The sequence below is a fragment of the Cyprinus carpio genome, chromosome A17, assembly GCF_018340385.1.
Source record: "Cyprinus carpio isolate SPL01 chromosome A17, ASM1834038v1, whole genome shotgun sequence".
NCBI classification, from domain to species: Eukaryota; Metazoa; Chordata; class Actinopteri; order Cypriniformes; family Cyprinidae; genus Cyprinus; species Cyprinus carpio.
Window position 1 is genome coordinate 15,827,992 of NC_056588.1, and position 24,807 is coordinate 15,852,798.

The window sequence follows — 24,807 nt, forward strand, 5'->3', positions numbered from 1 at the left end:
ATAAAGACTGGAAATTAATTTTGGCAAATTAAAAGTTTCTGGTTCCCATTTTAATTTCCAGGAAAAGAATCCTGTGAGAGTTGTTTCACTTTAAAACATGCTCACATCTTAACACACACACACACACCCACACACAAAAACTCATTTTCATCTTCAAATAACATAAAGCTTAAAAACATAATTTGAAGTTCACTTGAAGTTCACCTCTTGCTTCATATCTTTTTACAGATTATGGTAGGAGGAGTGGACTTAACTACTGACCTTGATATGCTTTGTTTGTTTCGCTTTTGCTTTTTAGCAAGCCTTGATGGGAATTCCTCACATTTTATGCACTGATTTTGGGGGGAAAATCTTCAGAATTGTATGAAATGCATTTAAACATGGTCATTTGAGAATACTGGACTCTCATTTGTAGGTGAAAGCATATTCATTCTAGCTAGACTATTTATTTAATTAATTAATGGGTTGGATGAAGTGTTGTTGTTTTTTGATGATGTTTTGTGGTTTTTTGTAGAGAGCAAGGTGAGCCACCATAACACAGATGTCTGTAAAAAACAATCCCTATCTAACATCACAAAACAGCTGCTAGAAATTACAAAATCCGGTTAAAATCAAGATTTTGTGAGCCATCATTTGTGCATCTGAGCATCAGTGGCCTTTGAACACTCAGCCTAGATGAGTAGGACTTTAAAAATTCTTTAAAATAGTAATCTTAGGGCTGAACTCCTGGCTCAGTAGTAAAAGGACCAGAAGAAGGATACTTCAACGTGTCCTGGTCTGAACTTACTAAGGTTTTCTTCTTTCCCACTTAACACTAATGTCTTGATGTTTTTGTCAGTTCTGGTCACGTGTCAATGACCTCACGGGCCGGTGAGTGCTCTTCTGGGAGGGTGGTTGTGGCGTTTGATAGAGTTTGATTGTGTGGCACAGAGTTCTGCTGTATCTCCATGGCAATCCCAGCTGGATCTTGTGGGGGGAACTCTTTAACTTGTCGCCGGTACTCCAGGAAGGTGCAGGCTTTAGTGGCAATGGCAACAACGTTCTTTCCAATGAAGATGGTCGAGACTCTGCTGTCTTGGAACAGCACCATGTTGACACCTCGAATGAGGATAGTGACAATGTTGATGGTCGCCAAGCTGAGGATCGGGTAGAGCATCATCTTCTGTGGCGACACATGCTCGCCCTGTACACTGATCTCACTCAGAGAAACGCAAGGCAGGATGAGCAACAGGATGTAGCAGTAGAAAAACATCAGACCCTCGGCCCAGATGGGCAGACCTGTCCTTTGTGGCTCCCAAAGGTTAGCCTGGATGTCCAGGACATCCAGAAGGTCAAGCGCAACCCAAAAGAGTCGACCCCGCATGTCCTCCTTCTTTCGGAAGGTTCTTACATACTCCATGCTGTCAAGTGCAACCAGGACAAGATAGAGTCCAGGTACGCAAACCGAGAGCAACAAAGTCAACGCTTTCCGAGCTACTGTCTCCAGACTTTTACGGTCAGCTTTGTAGTTCTGGAAGACAAAGTAGAGCTTGATCTCCAGAACGAAGATGTAGAGGAACCAGAGGATCATGGCGTAGCCACGCTTGGCAGTCCTCACCTCAGCACCAACCCACACGGCCACGTAACGCAGGACTATAAGAAAGCAAATGTCTCCAACCAAGACGATGATGCAGACCCCAATTTTGCGCGGGCCCTGATTCTGCTCCACAAGGTAGGCATCCATGAAGGCCATGCTGGTCATGATCATAATGGTGGTTAAACACACATGCCGCTTGTCAGGTGGTGGCAGAACCATGGTGCTGTCTGTTTATCGAAGAAAAAAAAAAACGAACAAATCGTATCCGTCAAAAAGTAGCAAGTCAGTTCATGGTGTGCAAACTGTTGTCCATTGATGCTGGTGACTGCGGAGCCCGTTCAGCAAAGCTCAACACAGTCCAATGGCCACTCTTTACCGCATTTCAAGCTTCACATGTCCTCCACACTAGTATCGTATGTCAATATTTCTTTGATTCAATGTGACTGCGATATATCTGTATGTGTATCCACTGGTGAGCCAGATTAAGTCGACTTCCTGACCTAACTGACATAGGTCTGCTTGTCTGTGTCAGCTGACCCATATAAACAGCAAGGCTGGATACTGTGCTGGTCTATTGTCGCTGTCTCTTATTCCTGCATCGGAGCTGAGCGTACAGAGGACTATTGTCAGTTGTGAAGACAAAATGGGTGGTCACAGCTCTCTTTCCGCTCTGCTGGCTTTGAGCGCCTGTGAATTAAAGAAAGAAAAATTAGTTCTCTTTAGAGAATGTTTTTGACCTTGTTCCAACTGATGAAGCTTTAAAACAAAACACTAGGGGTCAGTGTGGTAATTTAGCACAATCAGATGTAACTAACCATCCCACAAGTCCTTGGGTTGATTTTACATTCCTTTAAAGTCTTTTATGTTGAATAGGGTTTAGCTGTTTTGGAGGCCACTGAATTTGTCATGTTTAAATATCCAAAAAGGAATACTTTTTGTGTGTAGAAGTAAGCATTCAGTCACTTATAGTGTATAGAGCTGGTTAGCTGGTGCAATTATTGAATTACGATTTCAAGCTCTTTTTTTCCTTACCATGTGACTTCATTCCTCAAATTCTCACAGTGATTGAACACTTTTGAATACTTTTAATTGAAAATTCCTCCTTTTTGTATGGGTTCTATAAGCAAGATCCCGCTATGCAGCATTATCCATACTTAGTCATGACAGTGTCAGCTGCTAGAAAATCATTCCCTAATATTCCTATGAGTTCTGAGTCACCAGCTTCCATAGCAACGGTTTCTATTGAGAGAGTGATAATAAGTGATGATGAGTCTAAAGCAGCAGGGAACCCCTTGGATATCTGGAAAGCGAGATATTACTGGATGTGCGACAGGCAGAGGGTGTGCACTGACTCTGATATCTAGGTGTGAGGTGGTTTGACGTGAATGACAATAATTTTAGAAAACTGATTTTCAGCTGATTCTTTGTAGGTCTCAGTAGGCATGAAGTGTAAAAAAAAGCATAACATTTAAATGCTGGCATCTTCCTGGAAGCAACTGTTTTAAGATAAAGAAAATCTTCTGGCTGCATTGTGTTCTTATTAGAACTCAGCTCACAGTCACTAGATTTCCTCTTCAGCTGGAATATTAGGGAATGGCACATACATTTGATCAAAAGATTAGCACTGATCAACAGATCTGTCTGTTGTATTAAATTTCAATCACAGCAACATTTTCCACACCACTCATACAGCGGACCTTCACAATCTCCTATTGCTAGTTAGTTCACGTCAGCGCTGCTCATGTTTGAAATATATGGAAGCAAACATTGAGACTATTTGCTCACACATCTCCTCAAGTGATTGATTTCTATCTCAAAGAGATAGCAATCTCACACACTAAATCAGTACTCTGAGAGAAATACATGCAGCCATAGAAAACTAATGGATGTTAAAGAAAAATATAGAGTGCATGTGCTAATATATCTTGTATTGTGTATGCTGCTGTTTCTGCAATCATAATTTTTACCTACATTTATCAATGCATTTAGCTTTGGATAGGAATTCTGGCTCCATTCAGTGTAAATTCCGTTATGGATCAATACCTCTTCTGCGACATTATGTAAAGCAAGCTTGGGACCTGATGGACATGCTCAGATAAATTGGCTTTTTTTTATTGAGTGACCCCAGTTTAAATCAAGTTTAAATCATTCCCATAAAAAAAATTATATTACAAAGTAGAATACTTTTTTTCATATCAACTGTCTCGTTTCTGAAATGTGCAGTAACTTATTTTGTCTGTTCTTTCAATATGACTGCTCTGTTAAACTCAGAACATTATTTGGTTATGCATTGTGCCTCTACACTGCATCTGCCCTCCTTCTTCTCCCTTTCTTTTCTATTGTAGTGCACAGATTTTCATTTCTGACAACATGACTCTCTGACCTTGTGAACTTCTCTCATCTGTTCAGTTTCAGAACGTGCAGCTGAGCGGAAGATTGAACTATTTATTTTGGAGAGGGTGGAGGGAACCACAGATTGAGACTTAAATGCATCACACAAAGCAGGATTTGTGGATTATTTTTTATGATGTATTTTGTCTCAAAGGATAGCTCAAACATTTTCACGTGTACTTATACATATACAGATGAATAAGGTTTTCCTGTTAAACTTCTTTGAATATGATATTCTGTTTGTTTGTTTTTTAGGAACCGATAAAATTCCAATTTGGTCCTTTTGCTGTAATTTAAATCTGTTTTAAGTACTTTTCTGTTTGGTTTGATCTAATTGAGTTTCTATCCTAGGGCTCTATAAGATTTGTTTTTATGAATGTCTGTTTCTGCCTAAGAGTTAAAAAAAATGGTAATAAAAAGGGTAATTTTGAGACAAGTGAAGTTGTGAGGTATAAAGTCGAACTGGGAGACATAAATTTGCAATTACAAGTTGCAACTGGGAAATAATATCACAATGTGAAATATAAAGTCGCAATTATGAGAAACAAAGTCACAGTTGTTAAATATAAAGTCAAATTATAAGACAGAAAGTCATATTGTGGGATATTAAGGGGAATAAAAAAACTCAAGAATAACAACTATTTATTGACATCTCATGGTAGTTCATGATTTTTGGTAGAAGATTAGAATTTTTAGTCTTACTTCTCTATAAGACACAAGCACATCAACACACATTCCTCTCCTAATGTACTGTACTGTAAGTGAAGAGAGCAATGGCATGAGAGCATTAAATCAAGAGTTTAATTAAAGTTGCAAAACACATGGGAGCAAATAAGTATCTGAAGTAGTAGAGAGCGAACTCATCAGCCCAATCAATACACACATGAGGAATATTCCCCTCCCGTTGAGCAGACAAACTCTAGATACTCACAGGAGCCCATGAGGCAAAGCATTACAGATAGTGCTCTATATTTGCTAAAGGCTTCAAAATGCAACACAGTCGCACAGAAATTGCACATGAAGCTGCTGCATTGCAGCTGCAACCTGTAAAAATAACAAATAAGAGCTCCATAATATCTCGGTTGTTTCTCTTTGACAGCAAGAGGAATAAATGATGCACTACTGAAGACATTTCTGCTTCTCAGATGTGTCTTCTGAGGAAAAAAAAAGACCAGAGTGATCTCATATAGTCTACAGTATGTCTTCACTATTTTCAGAAGATCTCAACATTTTTACCAAACAAATCAAGATAAGTCTGCAGAGATTTCAATATGAACTCAAATATTCCTCATAAATTCTTCTAAAATCAATTCTTCTAAAATCTTCTTCTAAGATATGCTATTCTTCAAAGGAATTTTAGGAGAAACATTTGTTAAAAATTGTTAAAAATAATAAAATAAAATAAAATAAAATAAAATAAAATAAAAAATAATGCATTTTCTCTCCAAATTGTCATCTTCTCCAGTTATTTACAGTTGTGTCTAGCATCTTCTCCAGTTATTTACAGATCTAAATAAGAACACAGATCTAGTGACTCCTAAACCAGCTTAGCAGAGAAAGCATGGACAAACCTTACTAAACAGTTTAAACAGGTGGTGATCTGCATTCCGCATCGAGCCGGAGACACTGTATTAATTTTCAATGAGCACACAACAAACTTTCCCGAAATATATTTTCGAAAGAAGGTTTATAAATGATGTTTAATGTTTCATTTCTCATACATACTTAACCAATAGAAAAACAAAGTAGTTTATTTGAAAGCCGCCAGAAGCCTGTGGCTCTGTCACACATTCACTGACAGCTCAACAAGAAGTGAGGGGCCGGATATACTGTATACTGCATAGAGGTTCCCATGTTGCTGTGGTAACAGGCATCCATCAGTCCAAGACCCCCAGTAAAAGAAACAATAATAAGTGTGGCTCTTATTTCCACTCAGTAATGAAAAATAAAAAAGAGCCTCTGTGCTCCAACTTGCCTTGAAGTGGAGAATTTCGTGCTCTTTCCCTCTTTTCATCTTGGTGTTATTACAGCAAAAGGCTGAGAGATCAGAAGGACCATAGTTTTCTAAAGCCCTTTCTGTGGACACACATGGATATCTGACCTGGCATTACAAAACATAAACACAGACTGATGTTTGAACATTCCCTGCGCATTTGTGTTTTCTGTGAAAATGCCGCATCTTCTCTGTGATTATAAAAAGAGAGTCAGTCAACTAATCATTATATGAATCGATTCAACAGTCAGTTATTCTTACAGAACGTGATACAGCCATCAATTATTCTACCAGAAATGGATTCACCACTCAGTATTTCTTATAGAAAATGAATCCACTGTTAATTCTTATGGATTTTATGAGAATGTGACTTCTGTCACATAGGAACTGAGGTTGTCCTTGTATCTCCTCACCTCTCTGCCCACCTTAATCTGGTCCGTCATCCCCCAACCCTTATGAGCCAGGTGTCTCATCCTCCTCCATCTCTTTAGAGTCCTGTCCAGGGCTATTTCATACTCTCCTGCTCATTGATTGACCTCTCTCCCTCTTTCCACTGCAGTCCTCCCCCTCATTCACTTAATTAAAACGGCGAGTGTCTGAAAATCTGAGAGGGGCTTTGTAAGGTAATGAATGAGCATGCTTTCTGCTCTAGTTGGGTGAATCTCACAAAAACAAGTCCAGGTCACATTTCACATCAAAAACAAAACCATAGGGTATTATATTTGCTTATTAAGAAATAAAAATATTTTTGCTTTTTATTTCAATTTTCCAACATTATTTTCTTAAAAAATTCCTCTCAAATAATATTGGTCATCATTTTCATATCATAAACATAATGCATAATGCATCTTATTATTGTATTTATAATAGTTTGTTTTTTATTTTTCATTTAAATTTTTAGTCGTTTAGCACAATGTATGTATGTATGTATGTGTCTGCATAAATTAAACAAATACAGATATGATAAAAGGCATCGGGAGGACAGCCAGCAATGTTGTCCTGGAGGTGTCTATGGCAGAGTTAGAAAGCTATATAAGAAACCATATATATTTTAATCTAAAGACCCATTCATACTTATATATATATATATATATATATATATATACTGTATATATGTTGTAAACATATATTTTCTACTACTGACTGCCTGGCAGCCCCTGACAGTGCCTGTACCCCTTTATACTTTAAAAAATTATTTTTAATAAGAATAATAATTATTATTATACATTATTTTTATTCTTATTTTTGATACTTTAAAAAATACAAATTAAAATAAATTAATATTAAAATACTTTTTAAATAATTTTATTTTTAATAATAATTCAATGCTTCTTCTTTTTCTCCTCCTCTTCTTCTTCTTCTTCTTCTTTTTCTTCCTATTTAATGGGGGGGGAAAACTCCATGAAAATAATGCCAAAAAAAAATAAAAAAATCTAGCTGGCTTTGATTTTTTTAAGAAAAATAATATTTCTTGTTTCTTTCTTGGATGAAGTATGTCCCAGGCATGTTCTTGACATTGATTTCCCCATGTGACCGTGTACGCATCACACTGACACAGTGAATGGACTCTGTGAGTAGGTCAGTCAGGAACAGACAGGACCAGAGAGGAGGAAACAGAGCTCAGCAGAATCAGATAGAGAGCTTGATGGCCTGAAGGCCTCTCCAGTAATCATAATCAACATATTCATCCAGCCTGGCAGCTGCAATGAGCAAGAGCTCCCTGTGAAGCTATATCAGCAAGACCAGTCTGAGCTCAGCAACACAGACTCATAGCACTGTCTTGTCTCTGCCCAAAGACAGACAGGCCAAGATCCATCCTTTAAGACAAAGAAGTCACATGTACTTCCCAATTGAGGAGGCAAAGCCCCCTCTATGGGTTTGGGCTATTTAGTGCAATGTCAGTTCATGCACCATTTGATGTTTATATGCCCATGGAACAGTATTTACTCTATCAACAAGCTACTAGTTCTATACTTTTTGTATGCTATTTAAAGCGAATCACATCAAATTCTTACTAAGCATAAGTATTTCTAAACATTTTTTACTTTTCCTCAAAAAATAGTAACTACAATAATACAGTAAAAAAAAAAAACATACATAGATGTTATTCTTACTACTGGCCTTATATTTATAGTCACCATATTTTTGGACCATTAGTCAGCAATCCTCAATCAACACAGCTATAAGGATTACGGCAAAAAATAGCTTTAATTGAACCCAGCCGAAGTACTGCTTAAAATCTAATCATTTTGTACCTGTGATTATTTTCTCATATTTCTGAAGGAAGCACTGCATTTTCAGATAAAACACCTCTAGCATGAGATGGCAAGTCTGAATTTCTGAAATTACTCCAGTCTTCAGTGGCACATGATCATTCTAATATGCTGATCTAATATGAATGTTGAAAGCAGTTTTTGCAGGTTAATATTTTTTTGGATCCCCCTTTTTCTTTTTCTTTTTTTGCAGGATTCTTTGATTAATTTGAGTCCAAAATAGCAGCATTTTTGGAACTAGAAATCGTTTGTAACATTATAAATGTATTTACTGTTACTGTTGATGTATTTAGTGCATCCTTCCTTAATAAAAGTATTTTAAAAAATCTGGCATGTAGAGACAGCAAAATTTTGGGAGTAACAATTATGGTTAAATGCATTGGTAAATCACCTAAATTACTCTGTAGGTACAAAACAAGATCAGTCACACATCAATTTGTGTATAAGGCCAAAGAAAAAGAAGTCAAAAGAATAACCATTATAAGACAGAGAAAGCAAAGACATGCTAATTGCCACCAAAAGCCGGATACATATGATATTTTGAGCTCAACTATTGCATAGTAGCACAAGAAGAAAACACAGCTGTTCTCAGATCTGTCAGTTTCCGACTTGGCACAGAGTGCCTAGAGCCTTCAATATTTTGCACACTGGAACACAGAAGAGTGCAAAGAGAGTACATTTCTTCTGTTGGGGATATGCCCCAAGCACTACTTCAGCTTCCCTTTTTCTGCCGTGACCTCACTCATTCTGTCCTTTAAATGCCTCACTTCCACTCGTCTCACTTCCTCTCATCTCCGTGGCTGCGCTCAGAGCTGCTTTATTCCTATGAAGCGTGCAGTAACAGGATCTGCAATGAATGGTTCTGCAAAGGGGACTATTGCATGTTCAAAGCCCTCTCAACAGCAGATGTGATGCAATGTTGAATCCCTTTCCAAGGTTTAACCACCAAACGCTTGTTATCTTCCTAAATAATCAAAGTTAGACCTCCCCGGGTGCCGGCCAAAGCTGTCTAACCACCTCCATAGTGCCTTAGGATGGTTGACTTGTAGCATCTGCTGGAGTGGGGAGGAATGGGAAAGTATTAGGAAAGAGACACACTGAGAGATGAGAAGATGATATTAAGTCTGCATCAGCATATACTCTCAGCAGGAACGGAGTGGTCATGCGGAGTTTGCAAAGAAACCAGACTCTACAACCTTGTATTACACAGAAGGCACGTCTTTCAGTGAGTTGTTCTCACGGATTGCCTGAATAAACAAACACAACACCACCGGTGTAGTCCGATTCACGAGCAAATGACTCGTTCTTTTTAGTGAATTAGAAACATTCAACACAACCAGTGCAGTCCAATTCAAAAAACAAATGTCTTTTATGAGGTCGTTCTTTTATGAATAGTTCAAAATACAAGCAAGCAGTTTGTATCACAACACACTGCCCTATATAAATTAATATTATTATTTAGGAGAGAAAGAATTTTTAATTAGCTATGAATGAGAATCTAATTGAATCTAATTGTTTTCTAATTGCTACACAGGCCTAGTTTGACTCCTAACCCTAAGGTTGTGGGTTCGAGTCTTGGGCCAAAAATACCACGACTGAGGTGCCCTTGAGCAAGGCACCGAACCCCCAACTGCTCCCCGGGCGCTGCGACATAAATGGCTGCCCACTGCTCCGGGTGTGTGTTCACAGTGTGCACTGCTGTGTGTGTGCACTTTGGATGGGTTAAATGCAGAGCACGAATTCTGAGTATGCATCACCATACTTGGCTGTATGTCACGTCAAAACAAAGGCTTTGTCATTTTTTTTTTTAAATGGAAAAACAGACAACATCTCTTTTTATAACAATTATTCACAAAGTACTTGACACTTTAAATGGAAATGTAAAGAGCCATCAAGTAGTCTGAATGCAGCCCTGCAAAATAACGGCTTCCAGTGACAGTTTTTGAGTCCATGGAGAGCTTTTATCAAAAACAGCTGTTTTTCTTCTCAACTTAGCATTTACCCCTTAAACTATTGATTTGTCTCTTTGAACACTGCCATTTCATTTCACTGGAAGTGGAAACACCAATCACAAGCACCTCTCTTAATAAGCAGCCTTCATGCTGTGCGCTACTCTGTGAAAAAGGAAAAAGAGAAGAAATATCAAGGGAAGCATATATAGGTGATGTTTTCTCTTTGGCGATAAGAGGCTCACAAAAACTTTGGTTCAGATTCTTATTCTAAGGTAGAAGTGATGGAACATAATGATTAGGCCACTTTCATAGTGAAAGATATAAAAATTTATTCAATTCTCAGATTGTCAGAGCACTTCCTTTTAAGTACTACAACTGTCCTACTTTGTTCTTACTGTATCTCACCTCTCTCTCTGATATTTTTCTCATCTTTCCTTTGCAAATTGTTCTTCTTGACACTCCAGTCGACTAATCCATCACTTCATTGTTACAAAGTATTCTCAGGTCAGTCCTTGCCCAATCTGTATCTCTCTCACGTATAAAATCTCTTTATTTTCAGATTTTAAAGTCTCCTAAACCAGGGGTTTTCAAACTTTTTAATGCCAACCAGGGGCCCATATTTTAATACTCTTTTAATACTGTTTTGGATATAAATGGATATAAATTGTCTTCACCTGCAGTACAGTAGTTCAGTACAGAGTGTTTTATTACTATTACTATTAAAAATATTACTATATTTTATAAAACATTACTATTTCAGTGTGAGAAACCACTGCAAATGATCCAGCATGTGAGTGAACTATACTTAGGAATCAAACTGAATCGTGAACAATTTCAGACTGTTTTGCTATCCCACTGACAGATTAAATAATAATAATAAAAAAATGATTTGGTGTATCTGGCATCACTAGTTCTGATTCTATACAGCTGACAGAAAAACACACATGACCTGATTGCTGAAATATTGTGTGGAAAAAAAGGATTCTCAAGTTGGTATACAGTAATATTTATTGACATATAATATTTTACTGGGGCACAGCGGTATTTTGATCAGGCTTTTGCCCCAGTTACAAGGGTCTAGTGATGCCTCTGATGCCAACAACCACCAAATATGTTTATCCCCTTGTGAGGGACCCTCATCTTAAAATATAAGGAGAGATTTCATGTAAATTAATTTATACAGTGTAGATTTTTTTTTTTAAATGTGATATTGCAATGACAACAAAATTAAAAAATGGTTAAAGATGTCACTTTGTAAAGAAACACTACACTTCTGCGCACATACCTATATGACTATATGTGCATGTTTCTTTTCTCTTTTTCTTTTTTTTTTGGAGCTCACCAAAAAACAAACCTAGAAATTCTGGTTAATAAAATGTGTTCCACAAAAGAATGAAAGTCATACATACAACATGAGGATAAGTAAATGATGATGGGATTTTCATTTTTAGATGAACTATTCCCTTAATAGCTGTATCTTGCCCAGAATAGTAAATCAAACTCAAAATCACATATGGTGGAGAGGCTTCCTTACATCTTCATTCTGAGATACTGTATTAGAATAGATATTAGATATTAGAATGCAGACCCTGTCTCACTGGCAGGATTTATCTTTTAATTTCTCAGCTGCATTGTTCCACTGTCTCAGTCATTCCCATGGGAATCTCAGCCACAGAATCAGGCAAAGGCATGAGGCGAGACCCAGAAAGCTCTGCACTTACTATTTATGTCTTTCTGGTCGGAGATGACAGGGAGGCTTTAAACTGCAGAACTTTGGCAGGCTGGGCATTGGGATTCTTCTCACGTCCATGAGATTCTTTATCTCAGCGTGACACAACTGTCCCCAGTGCTGTGCTAAGAAGGAGAAAAGAGTATCTCTTCTTTTCCACTCTTGTGCCTCTTCTACTCTGTTCACATGAGAGCTGGAGCGGTGTTTGCAGCACAACAGCTTAGGCACGTTAAAGAGAGACTAGTATTGTGTAAAGCTGAAAGAGTAGAAACTGATATGGCCCACAGTGACTGAGGAAAATACATTTGACCTTTTAGGACTGCTAGTTAAAATCCAAAATCATTCTGTCATTTACTTCACCTCAAGCATGGAACTTAGGTTTTGACTGCAGTCTGGTTCACATTTACATTTCTTGCTGAAGGGTCTAATAAAAACTGTTTTAATTATGTTCATGATATTTACCAAAGCAGGTGGCTAAGAAGGATACAGAATTACTGCTTTAGGTGCATCATGTTTTATTAAACCACATCAGGGCAAATTATATGTAAGGAATGACACTAAGGATTAATTATTAGAAACCTAATGAATATAAGCAAATACTTTTCTCAACCTCAAGTTGTGATATATGTGTATGGCTTTCTTTTTTTCTTTTTCAGTTGAACACAAAAGGAGATGTTTAAATTAACGTTCTTGCTGCTCTTTTCCATATAATGTAAGTGGATTAGGACCATGGGCTGTCAAGCTCTAAAAATGACACTGTATGGCTTTCTTTTTTTAAAAAAAACTATAAAAGCATCAAATAGTAGTAAAATGTTGATATAACAATGTGTAGTCCATGTCGCTCAAACACTGTATTTAAAGTCATCTGAAGTCATATGATAGCTATGTGTGTGAAACAGTCAGAAATTTTCATTTTTTTTGGTTAAAATTCTCTTTCATTGTATGGAAATAAAACATCTCTGTTTGTGTTCAAGTCATGCTGGTTTCAAAATACACAAGGATGAGTAAATAATGACAACATTTTCATTTTTGGGTGACTCTCTTTAAAGGGTTAGTTCACCCAGAAATGAAAATTAGGCTGTGTTTTACTCACCCATCCTAGCTGTATATGACTTTCTTCTTTCAGACGAATCCAGTCAGAGTTATATTAAAAATTATTTCCAGTCAGAGTTATATTAAAAATTGTCTTTGATCTTTCAAGCTCTATCATTGCAGTCAGCGGGTGTCACATTGCTTCAGTCCAAAAGAAGTTAAATAAAAAGTACCCTTCCATAAAAAAAAGTGTCTCACACAGCTCCGGGGTGTGAGCAAAGGCCACCTGAAGCGTTTTTGTAAAAAAAAAATATCCATATTCAAAATGTAATAATTACTTTAATCTAGCTTGCATCAACAATTGTACATGGAAGCAGTTCCGGGAGCATGACATATGAGGTCAGCGTTGTGTGCATGTGCTGTTGAGTCTTGTGAAAACCAACATTTGTTTACAAAATCAAAAGAAGCAAAGTTTCCTTACTTTAGCAAAGTAAAACCAGTCTCCTCTTGGCTATATAGAAATCATCCGACATTCTTCCTTACAAATCCTCATTTTGTACTTCTAATTAGTGACCGTTGTTTTGTTTTGATCTCTCTCCTGCGTTTCCAATGCGTCACTTCTGAGCGGCACATGTGCAAAGCTGACCTCATTGGTAATTCCCCCGGAACTGCTTCCGTTAACAACAGTGAGCACAGGCTAGATTCAAGTGATTATTACGTTTTGAATATGGATATTTTTCTTACAAAAACATATCGATTCGCTACAGAAGGCCTTTGTTCACCCGCTGGAGCCGTGTGAGACATTTTTTTATGGAAGGGCGCTTTTTATTTCACGTCTTTTGGACTGAAGCAATGCAACACTGCAATGATAGAGCTTGAAAGATCAAAGATTATTTTTAATATAGTCAACTCCGACTGGATTTGTCTGAAAGAAGAAGTCATATACACCTAGGATGCCTCAGGGTGGGTGAGAAAAATGCAGCCTAATTTTCATTTTTGGGTGAACTAACCCTTTAAGCATCATAATATGTATTTAGATACAGGATCATAACCACAAGAACCCCCCCCCCATATATAAATGAGCAGATAGCTTTACAAAGAATTAGTATAAATAAATATTTTAGAATCCTAATTTTAGCATGCAAAAATTGCAACCCATTTCCAACATTTAGTAAAGAATGAAATGAAATGCATCTCAGCAAGCTTAGAAACAGACTCTTAGCTACTCAAGCCTCACCATTTTTATGCTTGCTACACTGAAAGGCAACAAATGGAACGACTTAGAGCTCCAAATCTGCTACAAAAGAGACAGTAACCAGTGCAATCACACATTGTGGCACATAGATGTTATCTTTGCTGCCTCTGTCTCTCTCTGACTCACTTTATCTTTCCCTCTCCCTCTCTGAAAGGTGATTCAATTCAGGCCCCACATGCTCTTAAGCGCTTGCTGCTCTGAGACTCAGTGCTCTCTGCCCTTATGCTGCTGTTATGGAAGGGCTGCACTCTCCTGTCCAGGAAGATCAACAGAAACACCACACAGCCACACTCCATTCAGGTGTAAAACTATAATAGCTATATTTTAGGTGAGTCTGAGAAGACGACTCAGTATAGTGCTCAGTATAGCAAGATAAAGTGTCATGTTGAATTTTTATAGTAGCTAGAACAAAGTCAGTCTGAATGGAAGTATTTCAGGTCACATGGATTTCCAAGCTGATTTAATTGTCTGATATTTCTATGGAAATGGTTATGAACTGTCATCGAGCATCAGGGAAATGACTAATATATCTGTCACAGCAGAATATGTTCATTAACAGAGCACACGACATGAAGGCAAGTGTGAACAGAGTCGCTATGAGCTTTTCAGCTCTAAAATGACATCTTGCACACTGAAAGAACTCTATTTGCTTTACAACATTTGTCACACGAAAGTATGTTGGCTACTGTACCGTTGTCACAATGCCAGAGAACTAATAGATCACTAGGTTGTCATAGGAACGAATGTTCAGTAGGGACAATGAATTACTGTGCTAAAATTGGACAGAATGCATTTTTGGGTTTTAGACTAATGTTATTGATTACAGTGCTTGCAAAGCAGCACTGTATTGATATTCTTAGACATTCTGTTTTGGGTTCTTTCTAAACCCCTAACCCTAAGTATTACACTTCTGCAATTAATTCAGCCCAAACCACTTTACATATAGACATTGGTTCATCAGTTATGGGCACTTTTGGCCCTGATGACTCTTAGAAAGTAAACTTGTTTAAAACATACTTTTCACACTCTCACACAGAAGAGCTGCACACAATTGAGCATGCAAACACTTCAAAGTACATTCTAATGACTGTGAGCCTGGATGGATACATTTGGTGTATGTGCACTATAGTGGAACATCTGTTTTTAAGTGCTCAAATCACTTGCATATGTGCTGCTGTTGCTTTATATGATGAACAGATTATTTTCTTGTGCATCACTTACACTTGTTTGCGCTTCCGTTTTTACCATATGTGTGTAGATCCTTGTTTAGACGTAAATAAAAGCCTTAAGTAAATGTTCATCATATAAAGCAAGAGACTGCTCAATTCATATGGATTTACAGTGCCTTCCACTAATATTGGCACCATTGGTTAATATGAGCAAAAGGTTGCTGTGTAAATAAATTTGCATCATTTATCTTTTATTCAAAAAAATTCAGTGACACATTTTTGTGTTTGTTTGATTTTGATGTTTGTTTTGGATCATTGTCCTGTTGGAAGATCCAACCATGGCCCATTATAAGATTTCTAACAGTGGCAGGTTTAGATTTTTTATCTGTTGGTATCTGATTGAATCCATGATGCCATGTATCTGAACAAGATTTCCAGGACCTCCGGCAGAAAAATAGGCCTACAACATTTAAAGATCCAGTAGTATATTTAACCCTGGGCATGGGGTACTTTTTATCCCTGTTTGCACCAAACCTATCTCGTGGGTTTGCTGACAGAAAGCTTTTTTTATTTTAGTTTCATCAGACCATAGAATCCAGTCTTGTTTGAAGTATCCCTGAAGTTTTAAGTAATAAGCAGATTTATTTTCACAACTGCCTTTGCTCATATTTACCAAGGGGGGCAATATTAGTGGTGGGCACTGTATTTTACAAAACTTTTTTTATTTGTTTTTTACCTTTTTGGATCTTCTAAGTTTTGGTTAGCTGCACATTCCCTTAAAGGACAGAAACCTCTCAGTTTTCATGAAAAATACTGTATCTTCATTTGTGTTTTGAAGATTAACCAAAGTCTTATGGGTTTGGAACAACACGAGATGTAAGTTAAATGCTTAATGGCTAATTTCATTAGTAACATTTTATGCATCCTTAATACAAAGTAATATTTCCACACTTTTTGCCTTATTTGTAGAATTTTGTAATATTCTTTGATGGCTATGAACATTTTCATCACATCTCAAATCATGTATTGCATTTAATGGCATTCTGTGGTAAAAAATTATGGACTGGACACTGCAACGTCCCTTAAGTGACAAAGTTGTTAAAGGAATAGTTCACCCAAAAATGAAAATATGCAGAAAATTTCCTCACCTATTGCTTTCTCCCATGAAAAGTAATCTTGTCTGAATCAGGAGATAAATATGCACAGATCAAGCACCGTTTTCAAGTGAAAACAGTTCAAAACAAACCCGTTGGTGGATCTGGATATGAGATGACAACAGAGGATTGGCTGTTTTACTAGTGGAAGTGTTATTGTGGATTATGCCCGGTTTAAAGTTAAAATGCCTTAAAGATGAATTTGTTGGTTACAACAACAGCTTTTCACTTCACTAGATGTTAATTGATGGACTGGAATCATGTGGATTATTGTGATTTTTTTATCAGCTGTTTGGACTCTCATTCTGATGGCACCCATTCACAGCAGAAGATCCTTTGGTGAACAAGTAAAGTAATGCTAATTTTTTTCAAAATATGTTCCAATGAAGAAACACACTTGCATGGCCTGTGGGTGAGTAAATTTTAATTTTTGGATGAACTATTACTTTAAGAGCAGATTTTAGGGCAATATAGCCAGCCATATGTATCATAGCTGATGAAATATAATGTTCCACATACTTTAACATTTGTGTTATTTAGACTGTTTATATGCTTTTTATTTAACTTATCCGCTTGTTAAGTCATGACGTAAGAAAGGCTGTTTCCGGATCCAAGCCTCAACTCATTTCACTTTATCTCAACAGCTGCTTATGAGTACTGTTTATTCATATTACACATTTAAGCTAAATGTTAAAAAACTTACAGGGTACACGACAGTCTCCGTGCTCATATTATATTTATTTATTTATATTTATATTTTTATTGTCTGGCTATCTTGGACTTCGGTATGGATTTAAGGGTTAGGATTATAATTTTTCTGGCAGTATTATATTACATTGTAAGTGTATATTAGCACCGTTTATTGTTTTCTTCTGGCAGCGTTTAGACCCAGAAGCGGTGACGAGTGACGTCAGACTTAACGAGCGGATATGGCATGCACTCCGCTAATAAATTTTGAACATAACAGCAGAATATTGAACATTCATTTCCTGTACTTCAGCATTACATAAACTGTGTTTATTGGAATTGTGTAGGATTACTACTGCCTTGGGAGCAATTCACCAAGTCACCTTCATTTTAAGAAGAAGCTTATGGGCCAGATAAACTCAATTCTGATTCTGATGTAGTCAACAGTGCACCATGGGCATATGTGATCACGTATGATCTCTGGAACAATCTTAAATGACAGCTAGCCCTTAAAAGTTCCAGCATATTAGAACACACACTCTAGAGCAATCCAACTATCCCTAATGAGCACGACCAGACCATCTTAACCATCATTCCACAGTGCTGACGGGCTGTGCATTCAGCATGCTGCCTCATGGGCACCGCTGCATTGTTTGAGGCAAGTATCCAGACCTCCTAGAGATGCAAAACTCAGAGGAAAGGCCACCCCCCAGCCAACCCCAATCGAATGCTTCACTTCACAAAATGGCTTTGCCAGCTGTCCATGCTGACATTGTGTCAGTAATTAGCCAGCGGGGGGGTTGTACTGGCAGGGAGGCAGTTAGCCTGTCTGCCTGCAAATGGAGGCGGTCATGTCACACTTATGAAACCCCAGGGGAGATTGGAAACATGCAGATGGAACTTGTCCTGTTGGCACTAGGGTGACAATGTACCAGTCATACTGACCAATAGACAGACAGAATAATGGAAGTGGTGTGCAGGAAATGAGATAAAGTACAAGTGCTTGCTTTGCCTGCAGCAATTTTGTGTGCCCTGATCAGATCAATGGGAGAGGTCACTTGAAGTCGTCGTAAAATTTACTCTATTTACTTTCTTTTCTGGTCTAATTGTGAACGGATGATCTCTGGACATTATTTTTTTTTTTTTAAAAGTAATGTTTATCTTTATAATCTTTTCTCAAAATGTAATATTTTTTTACGCCAACCAATCTGCAAGATGCAATCAATTTCTGATGGGGGGGGGATCACATCCTACCCTACATTTTTTCCAGTTCGCTTCTAAAATATAACAGAAACAAAATGACAGTGAATAAACATCGACCAACAGACAAGAAGAAAAAGGAGACCTAAAAAATCAAGCATTCATACAGGAGAGCAGTTCTCAGACAGGGAAGTTGTCACAATATAGTCTAACTATAAGTCAAAGTCCATTTACACAAATGTGTTTTTCTAGTATTTTTCGAGTATTGTTTTTGTATGGTATATGCGTAGTACAATATTTGTTGTCTAGAACAATTTTTGTAGCTAAAATTATGAGGTATAACGTATGCGCCTAAATAAACCCAGCCTTGTATTCAAGGCTGAGTGCATGCATGGTCAAGAGTTGAGGGGGTTCGAGGATCCCTCAGGTTGTTTATGTGTCGTGTGGGGCGTCTGAGAACACTGTGGAGCGCGTGAAAAATGTGCGCGGGGTCTGTGAGAGTGTTGTGTGTGTGGAAGGGTGTGCGGGTCGTTTGTAAACCCCTTTAAACCCTTCGAGGTGCTAGAATGATATTAAGTCAATGGCAACAGAAGCAAACCTCAAGACCATTGTTTGAAAGACTCAAGAGAAATATTGCTCCCTTAATGATGCTGTAGTGTATGGAGACTGGTTTTTCAAGCCAGTGTGTTTAATGGAACGAATCGCGTTTTTGAATTAGCCTTTCAAGTGAATTAATCGTTCTCGTGACCGTTTTCGTACCTTCAAAACGTGAACGTGGCGTCTCATTTGTAAACGAACGTAATGATCAAGGCATCCAATTTGTGAACAAGAATCTGCAGAACGAGAGGGGCATGTATTTCGTTCAGTTAGACATGAATCTGTTTAGTTTCCAAGAAGTTAGAATGATTTTAATCTAAAAGTGACTTATGAACTTATTAAATGGCATAATCTAACGTAAATGGTGTTATAGAAAAATATTTAGGCTATAACCTATTGTCTTTAGCATATTGTTCTATAGATCGATTAAAATTATGCCAAGCAGGTGACAAAGGACGAAAGTTTTGATGTAATTTGTGGGTACAGTTATTATGATTAAACGCTCTTAAAATATCACAGTAGATTTGTAGACACGCATATTTTCGACTCAACTCGGTGTTCGGAATGAACGATTCAATGATTCGTTCATATCACAGTTATGCTCACATAGCGTAACGATTTAACCTGCAACGAACGAATCATTTTGATGAATTGGATTCAAAAGTCACTTGGACGAATCACTACCAACACCATGAGAGATTCAGAGTTTGAATGGTTACTTTTTCAAGGCTTATAACGTATATTACCGAGATTCAAAACAAAAACAACTCAAATTTAAAAAAATAAATAAAATAAAATAAAATAAAATAAAATAAAATAAAATAAATACCCTTCTCATTATTGGACAATAGTGATTATCATATGTCAAATCCTCGAATACTTTTCCTCAATCTTTAACCAATAGTTATGCAATCTCACAACACCATTTAGCTAAAAACGCTATTTCCCATGAATTTATGAACGGATACTTCAGAGATAGAAACTGCACTGAAACTCGAACCCAGAAGCGCCGACATAAATCACAATACTTATTTTTTTTTAATTCACACATGCACTCAGCCAGCCATTAACTTATTGTCATTCAGTCAATTAAATTGATATTAATTTAGGAAGCACAACGCGCCTTATGTGCTCGCCACAGCTCATTGCACAACGGGTAATTCATGATCTTGACGGGAAACCCTCCCTCATCCGAACAGACCGTTCAGCAGACTGTACCTCTGGCATCCGCTGTCCAAGGTGCTGATCCGCACTTGAGACGAGATTGATGTTTGTGGAGTGATTTAATCCGCATCAAGCGCGCTGATGGAAAACAACAGATGTCACCTCCAAAAGAAAAGCAATCCTTTGTCAAAACTATTGAAACGCGTGTGCACCCCACCACTGAGAGAGGAAATAGACACGCGCGTGCGGGCCGCTGCTAGTCAGTCCGATCCACGTTACTCTCTCTTTCTCGCTCGTCCTCTCTCTCCCTCTCTTGAATCAGTGATTCAGTCGCTTCCCTCACCCTCCCAGCAGAGAACATAATTTATTGGCAATTTGCTTATGTTGGGAGACCGTCAGCCCACTACCTTCCTCCTTAAGTGGACACTGCAAAGGCTAAATGAAACCCCCACCAATATTGTGTGTGCTACATGCACTGTAGAAAACATAATTAATAGCTACACAAAATTAATAAATACAACGTTTAGAACGGAGCTTCAAAATAGCTCCTTAAAAATAATTAATTTAAAAAGAGTCACTGAACAGATCATATAAAAATATATATCTGAATTAACTGGAATTAAAAGAACCAGGCTTGTGGATAGAAGGCTACAAAATATTAGTTTGTACAAGTATTCTAAATAACTAAAAATGTTTATATTAAGTAACTCTAAAGATGTCTTTACAAAGTTATAGGCATCTTCACACAGTCAAGTTAAGGGTGCTCCGTGCCTGCTTAAAATTCTGTCTAAAGACACAATGCCACTTAAAAGCCAGACTAAATTATGCCTGCTCTGACCCACCTCAGGCCCTAGTATCCAAGTACTGTATAAAGGTGAAATTGCTGTGTAAATGCATCTATGCCACCTCTGAGCAACATTAAACGGTCTGTTTAAAGACACCTAAATGCCACTTCAGAAGTGCTTTTGTGCCACCTCTGCAGTGTAAATTTAACATACGTTAAGGCTTGTCTTTGCCAGCACAAAATTCAGTGTAAAGATGCAATGCTGGATAAAAACCATACAAAATTATGACTGCTCTGGCCCATCTCAGCACATACTATGAAAGCATGCAGTTATAATTGCTGTGTAAATGCATGTATGCCACCTCTAAGCATCATCAAACAAGCTGTGGAAAGACATTTAAATACCACTTCAGAAGGACTTCTGTGCCACCTTTGCAGTGTAAATTTGGCATTAGAAGATGTATCAGTCCCTTTACATGGTTTACATAGTTTCAACTCGATCAGTACTGTGTACTTCATGTCATGTTTCTAAATGAGAAATGAAAAAGTGATTATTGTTTTAGACTACTGACAACATGAACACTTGTCATGTGAAACTAACACTCTTTAAATACCGTAACATGCCACATGATGCCTCAACAAAGGAACAATTGATCATTTTTAACAAGAGCAAATGCATCCTGACATCACCAAAAATTGTGATGTACTAAATGTGACTAAATTAACAACAACAGTGTAAATGAAACTGACAAAAGGTCAAACAATCAAACAACTGCAATTATTTATGACCCAAAGCATGCTGAGAAAATGGCAAATTGGACTCAATGATAACACTTGATTGGAAGCAAAATGTGTGTTTAGAAAGGAAATGCTTGTAAAATAAAAACAGCTCCATGTTAATTGCATATATTCAGTATTAATCACACAGAATGTTAATATTCTTCACAGCAAAATGAATAGATTTGAATCTAACATTTTTTAATAAAACATTTAAAAAAATGTACTCAAATTATGGTCAAAAATATTAAACGTCATAATTTTACAGTGTGTACCTGAAACATAACTATTTCATTACCATTAATTTTGTCATTAGTATTTTGGCTCAGTTTCTCTGAAAATTAGGTATACCTGCAGGATAATGATTACACCAAAAGATGATTTTATTCCTTTAAACATATTGTGAGATTATTATTTTTCAAACAATTTTAATGAGTCAGCCATGATAATACAGACACCTGCAACAATAATTGCAACTTTGAAGGCTCCGATTCTGCCTGCATCTTAAATATAGCATTTCCCCAAGACATCCCATGAACATAAATTAATTACAATGTTCCTTTCTTAGAGTATCATTGCACACAGTTCTCTTTTCCTTATGAATTTTTCAAACACAACTAATTGGACCTGTGTTAAGAAATAAATGAATAATGTATCATGTTTTGGCATACATGGATAAAAGAAAGACTCGGAAATGAAGTAACCCAAGAGACAAAGAGTACCCTCTCCCAGGTTTTCCTAGAGAATTTCCACACAGAGAAGAATCAGGACACTAGTATATTTGCAACAAAACCCGGTCTAATTAACCTTCTCACCAACGAAATGAATGTAAACGCTATGCATGCAGGATTGCCCATATGTAAAAGCATCCATAAGAGAGAATACCCAACACTGCAACTTGAAGGCCTCCTTATAGTATAATAGAAGAAAATGCATTCGTTTTGAGATTCTGCCAAAGAGAAAAGTGCACAAAGCTCTTCACAACTAAGAAAATATGAGCAAAGAAAGAGAAATCAAGAACAAAGGACAGAGAGTTGTCTTTCTAGCCCAAGTTCAATTCAATATTGAACCACCTAACCGCATCGTCCCTCATTAGGCGGCATCCTGAAGGACAGATATTTATTGGAAGAGTGTTGGACTGTTGTTGGGCTGGCAGCTTTTAGGACATGTAGTTTTAATTAAACATCACTCAGATTTCACACGCTCGACTTCCCCTTCGCTTGCAATCTCTGTAGCAGTCTGACACCGTGTGGTTCGCGCACTACCTCTCATTAGCCCTCTACAACTCGGCCAAGCTAATTAGCAGTGTGTTGAGAAGTTCATGTGGGCGTTAACATCTTCATTTGCTACTAAAATCAGTGGCCTTGTTAGTTCTGGTTGCTGCAGGGTGAAACAATGTCTCTGTTGATATAGGCATTTAAATGGCTTACTGTTGCTTAGAATTTATTATATTGTTCGTATGAACAATAAGCGTGTATATCACACCTAAGTATAAGAATAAATCCTTTAGATTCACTCTGTCACATTCTCAATCTGGTTTTTGCAGCATATCATCTGAGGGATTCATTTTTGGAGTGTGTAAACTTGTATTCCCTCTCGTGCATTCTTGCTGTGAAGAGTGATGTGTTATTTTGCCCTGCAGAGAAACTCAAGGCCAAAAGGCATTTGAAAGGCAATGAAGGAAAACAGTCCTTTCAGAAAAGCTGCTTGGATATCGAATGCAGATTTACTACCAAATGCAGATTCACTTCCTACATCATCTTTCTTTTTAAAAATATAGATAGCTGGGTTCTTGTTTATTCTTTTTCTAATGAACAAGTAATGGCCCTTAAGCTGCTGTTCTGAGAGCAATTCTTTCGCCCTCACTCACAGAATGCTAAAAGGCTCTGTTGCTGTGAATTCACAGATAGATCAAATCTCTGATGGCTTTTGATGTTTTCTGTTTTTTTCCCCTTTCTGTCTGTGTGTGTGTGGATCAAAATATATGACAAGGACATTGTTAGTGAAGCAATTGTTGGTATGCTTGTGCTGGCCTGTGTGCATATGTCCAGCAAATTAAAAAAGCACAACACTAAATGATTTCTCCTCCCTTCAGGTCCCCTCTGATGTCCATCTCCTTGTTCTTTTTCATGCAAGGAGCTGAAGGATATGCAGCACTCTTTACCATATCTAAGACTAGCTCTGGCCCTTTCTGCATCTCAGACGAGATTCACAAATAGACAAAAGGATTGAATAATCTTAGCCTACTCTTTTGACTGTCCTAATATATTTTTTTTTTTTTTTTTTGTGCTTTCTAGGTATTCCACATGAGGCATACTACACAAGTCTGTGGACTTATTTGCATTTTCTGTGGTAATTCTGCCAATGTTTCCTTTGTATTTTATGTTTTGTATTTTAGGAACATTAATTCAAAATTGACAAAAGCACCATAAAAGGTTTTCCTGATAGACTTGTCAGTCTGTGCTATGGAAAACTGACTGTCTCTTAGTGAGTGAGTCATTGGAGCATTGATTCAAACAAATTGTTCAAACAATGACTTGTTTAGATACAAAATAAATGACTGGCTGAATTCAGAATGGCATACAGCTTTTATTTTAACATATCTCTTTATGGCAGGAATAGTAGAGTAGTATGTGGTTCTGAATTATCTCACTGTCATTATGAGTGAGTCTTTGAATAATTCACTCAACTAATTCATTAAAGCTCAATGCTCGCACAATAAGACACAATGGTTGAATACGCTTTGGTTTCTTTAGATCAGATTTCGCTGGCAGAGCAAAGTGTCAATATTGTGTTGACAATGTTAATTTCAAGTTATTTCAATTTATTTACCTACTGTTTAAAGGAAATACTAAATTCACAATTGGATGACAGAAACAGCATACTTATCTTATTTTACTATGTACTATGGCATGAATATGCAGTTCTTAGTTTTACTGTTATTATGAGTAAGTCATTGAACTATTCACTATGTCGATTTAAGCACAATGATTCTTTCATAGGCTAAATACCACTACTGAATTGTTCGGAGCTGCTACAGTTAAATTTGCTTTGGTTTTGTTTAGATTTGTTTT

General features: G+C 37.3%; 1 protein-coding gene across 1 annotated transcript; it reads right to left on the bottom strand.

Annotated features, from left to right (window-relative positions):
* Nucleotides 1-505: 505 nt before the first annotated feature.
* LOC109072173 (transmembrane protein 121-like) lies at nt 506-20,505 on the bottom strand. Its single transcript, XM_019088437.2, has 2 exons — nt 20,227-20,505; nt 506-2,263 (listed from the first exon to the last, which is right to left on the bottom strand). Exon 2 carries the CDS (start codon nt 1,793-1,795, stop codon nt 845-847), a length of 951 nt encoding a protein of 316 aa, XP_018943982.1. The 5' UTR covers nt 1,796-2,263; nt 20,227-20,505; the 3' UTR covers nt 506-844.
* Nucleotides 20,506-24,807: the final 4,302 nt, after the last annotated feature.

Excerpts from the sequence above, each read along its gene's own strand:
- LOC109072173 (XM_019088437.2), bottom strand. The coding sequence starts at position 1,795 with ATGGTTCTGCCACCACCTGACAAGCGGCATGTGTGTTTAACCACCATT.